We start from the raw sequence: 4,224 nt of genomic DNA on the forward strand, positions 1-4,224 counted from the left end.
CATACGCTCATAATAACCCCGTCCCACTATAACTGATTTTAGTCTGGGTCGGCGACCAGATTTGGTCCCAAACCCTAATTATCTCGACTAAATATAGTTTTAGTCCGTTCCATTACGGCTGGTTTTGAGACCAAATTTGGGTATAGTCCCCAAATTTGGTCGTGACTGTGGATGCTCTAAGATAAAATAGTAAAAGGAAAAAAAAAATATAATAAAAAAAAAGATTCTTAAAACAAAAGCTTTATCCAATGAACAACACATACCCCAGGAAAGTCTTCAAGACTGTCACCTAATGGAGTTATTGACATTGAATAGGTGGTCTTGTAGTACTCCACAGTGTAGTATTTACTACAGTTTTTGCATACATTAAACAAAAATGATCAAAAATGCATTCATTTCATAATAACTCAACAATTGGCAGTACTTTCAAAAAACAATCTCAACTAAAAACTCAACAAATAAAGGTACTTACTTAGCCCAGTTTGGTCTAAATCTAACCAGTGCACACACTGCATGCTGACATGGAAGCCAATATGGGATCTCCACATTTAGGTCACCCCATATTAAGTAATCACATATCTGCCTAGGCTTTGGAATTTCTTCACAAGGTTTCATCGTCTTCTTCAAATGTTCTGCTACAAACTCAGAGTTGCACTTCTTGTTTTTATTTGGTTCTTCACAACCATTGCATGTGTGCACTAGGTTGGTTTCCCTGATTGTGAAAGTATTTTCATCAAGCAATTTTCTTGCAGTCACTTTCCACATACACCCATGACTTTCGTTATAATAACAATCCGCATATACTCTATGTGGCTCTGACTTCCTCAACTTGAACACAGAATGCTCCAACACACAATACTCCCTTAAATTATTTTTGAAAGCCTGCTTATTAAGGAAAGCCATACCTACACAAAATTCACCAGGAGTAGGTTCAGCAGTTTCTTCATTCGGCAATGTCAAATCTTCTGGATCATTTGCATATTGGCCGAACTGCAATTTCCAAGAAACTTGTTCATCTTCAGTCAATTCAACTGGACCTCTATTGGCATAAAAATCTACAACACTATCACCTTCTCCAGGCGTAACATCATCAACATTTACAGGCCCATTCATTTCAGTTGCAAGCCATTCATTTCAACAACATACTCATGATCAGACTCATCATCTTCATCTTGGACTGGTTCGATTTCAACAAACCCATTTAACCATTTCGTATAAGTATTTCTGTCATCTTCATCTTCACTATCAACATACTTGAAATTTGGAGCATCATCTGGATGACACTCTTCTATATTTTTATTTGGTAGATTAACCTGGTCTTCATCAATATAAGCATCTTCAACTAAGATTGCCTGAGAACATGCTTGTTGCAAGAAGTCTTCATCATCATCCCAAATATGTTCAACATCCACCTGTTTCTTTCCCTTCTTTATTCTTGCTTCTTGATTATCACAAACACTTGCTTGGGTATCAATAATCTCACATTCATCTTCAAACACTAGTCTTTTAGGTCCCGACACAGTAGTGTAGCTCTTCTTCTTAGCTGCTTCTTGTAATCTTGGACTCTTCCTAGTTATCGCCTTTGCTTTAGAAACTGGTGTCTTTTGTTTAGAAACACCACTAACTGCTGACTGGTCGACACCACTAGTTCCTGTCAGATCTCCACCAAGCACAAAAATATCTAGACAAACATACCCTTCATCATCTGCCACGACATTTCTCCACATTTCAAAAAATACGAAATCATTTTTTATATGGACAGTTCCCCATAAAAACATTTGATGCCAGCAACACACCAATTCCCCTCAACCTAATCTTCACCAACTGCTTAAACTTACCCCAATTGATAGTGTCACAATCAACATTATCACAGTACAGTTTCTGACCCTCATGCACTCCATTGATTATCCTTAGGAAAAAATTCAACTTCATTACCCTGATGCACATCAAGTTAAGACATTCAGACCAACATTTCTAGAATAAAAGTAATAACATTTTTAACATTTCGTGCATGACATGCTATGGGATTACATTAAACTGTAATCTACAAACAACCATTACATTGTATGATATTTTTCAAATCTAAATACATAAATGCAACACCCACTGCATATGATTTTACTAGCATTAAAGCTTACCAATGAAGTTTAATGCCATTCCAAAGTCAGCAAGGGTTTGGGAACGAAATAGTCGAGCAATCCATTGATCTCACAAATCAGTAAACCTCTAATTTCAGTACAATTGTAATTTCACAAATCAAACATTGTTTACTGTTCATATCATGTTTAAATTATTCAACTTCAATAAATCATGATATAATTACCCTTATTCAACCTACATAAACCCTAAATTTCAATGTTCCCCAAATCCGAAAAACCATAAGTTCAAAAGAAGCATATAACACACGATTGAAACTGAAATTTCAGGAAAACAATTAAAACAAGAACTGGGTTTCATAAACTTACGGTTTATCACTATCTCCTTCTTCTCCTTTTCGATCTTCCATTATCTTTCTTCAATTACTTATACCACCGTCTCTGGTTTCTCCTTACTCTGTTTTACTCACCATATATCTTCTCACTACAACTCTCAAGTTTAGTCTCTGGTTCAATCGCCGTCTCTACATATTTTTTTTTATTTTATAATTAGGAGGAGAATATCTTTTTTATTTTCTTATTACGAGGAGAAGATTTTTTGTTATTTTGTGAAATCTTACACAGTGAGATTATGGTCCGTTAAGATATTTCGAAGATTTTTTTTTTTTATTTTGAGAAATCTTCCACAGTGCAATTATGGTCCGTTAAGATATTCCGATTGGGAAAATGTGGATCTATACACGTGTCGTCCGAAGAAACCTTAAGGTTAGATCAGGAATTTCATCACTTGTCATAATCTCGTGAGACGATATATTGACCAGTCAACCATTTAACAACAAATGGATGGAACAGGAGACGGTGGGGCATATTCCCATAACTTTTTTCTATGGGGCATTTTCCCTATGGGGCATCGAAATATGGGGCATTTTCCCAATTTCCCTAATTAAACGGATGCCAAGTCGGGCTGAGGACATTAAACTAAGCGCTAAATGGGAGGAAACCCATCGATTTTGTATCTCTATCCCTTTTGTTTTTAGTTTTATTAGTTTTTCATGTCATATCTTGCATTTCCATCTTAGATTTTACAAGTCCTATATCTATAATGAAAGTTTTGACGAATTCTCGTCAGAAACTGCGCACTTGTCACGAAAATAGCTCTCGAGACTTCATACGGAGTCCGATTTGAGTGATTGACCCCAACTTTTAAAGAGGACATCCATACCTTTCTTTTCCAAAAAGAAAATTTTAATTTGGAGTTTGTTAGGTTGGAGATGTAGGCCTGGACATTTGAGTTTCGATATTTTTCTAGAACTTTTTCAGATTGCATGTCAGTCAGTCCGGAGGCCATAAAAGTCAGACCATTTATCGAAACACTGTGCCCTTTTGACACCTTATATAATAGAATCAGGCGAACAACTTTCGTTCAGGATGTTTTTCCTATTTCCCTACCCATTGGTACAGTTCTCGAGCTTTCAAGGCTGTTATGTCAGAAATCAGAATTTTCGGTTTTGAACATTGAGGACAATGTTGAGTTTAAGTGTGGGGGAGCATTTAGTATCATACTATATGCATATGCACATAATAAATAATACTCTTTGATTTCTTGCATTCTTGAGACTTCATATTTTGGAGTTACTTATGAGCTATTTAGGATGACACTCTAAAACTTTTCAGGTTGAAATAGTTCTTATAGCTGTAGATTGAGTTCCACTTTATTGTTCTAATTTTTTCAAATATATATGTTCATAATTGAATGCGAAACTCAGCTACGGTAGTCATTTGAAAGAGTCGTCCTCGCATTTAATTATTACCGAATCACTTTCTTTTTATTTTTGCAGTTATATGTTTCTCTAAAGTGATTTGGTGGGATCCTAATACTGCCGTGGATGTTGTAGCAAAGTAATCATTGGTTTAATTTATATAAAATCCCCATAAGACAATTGTCTTAGACTCATAAAGAGTGAGCCGGAAAAAAAAGAACAAAAAAAGAAAAAGAAAAAAACATATATATAAGGCTCCTCTTCATTTATCGACACTTGGATAGCAATACGTGTGAAAAGTTGTCCCTGTCTCCGTCGCCTAAGCAAGCATGGAACGCAGGATCCAAGGCAACTATCACGTATTTGCT

At 35.7% G+C, this 4,224-nt stretch overlaps 1 protein-coding gene across 1 annotated transcript; it reads right to left on the reverse strand.

The window, feature by feature from the left end:
* Positions 1-283: 283 nt before the first annotated feature.
* On the reverse strand, positions 284-2,720 carry LOC113348450. Its single transcript, XM_026592222.1, has 3 exons — positions 2,466-2,720; positions 1,839-1,936; positions 284-1,705 (listed from the first exon to the last, which is right to left on the reverse strand). Exons 1-3 carry the CDS (start codon positions 2,504-2,506, stop codon positions 1,110-1,112), a joined length of 735 nt encoding a protein of 244 aa, XP_026448007.1. The 5' UTR covers positions 2,507-2,720; the 3' UTR covers positions 284-1,109.
* Between the last annotated feature and the right edge of the window lie 1,504 nt (positions 2,721-4,224).

Source organism: Papaver somniferum, chromosome 2 (genome assembly GCF_003573695.1).
Source record: "Papaver somniferum cultivar HN1 chromosome 2, ASM357369v1, whole genome shotgun sequence".
Classification (NCBI taxonomy): domain Eukaryota; kingdom Viridiplantae; phylum Streptophyta; class Magnoliopsida; order Ranunculales; family Papaveraceae; genus Papaver; species Papaver somniferum.

Coding starts and splice junctions, on each gene's coding strand:
- LOC113348450 (XM_026592222.1), bottom strand. CDS start 2,506: ATGGAAGATCGAAAAGGAGAAGAAGGAGATAGTGATAAACC. Junction 1,937..2,465: donor GAAGGAGATAGTGATAAACC/GTAAGTTTATGA, acceptor GATGTGCATCAG/GGTAATGAAGTTGAATTTTT. Junction 1,706..1,838: donor TTGTGACACTATCAATTGGG/GTAAGTTTAAGC, acceptor ATGTCGTGGCAG/ATGATGAAGGGTATGTTTGT.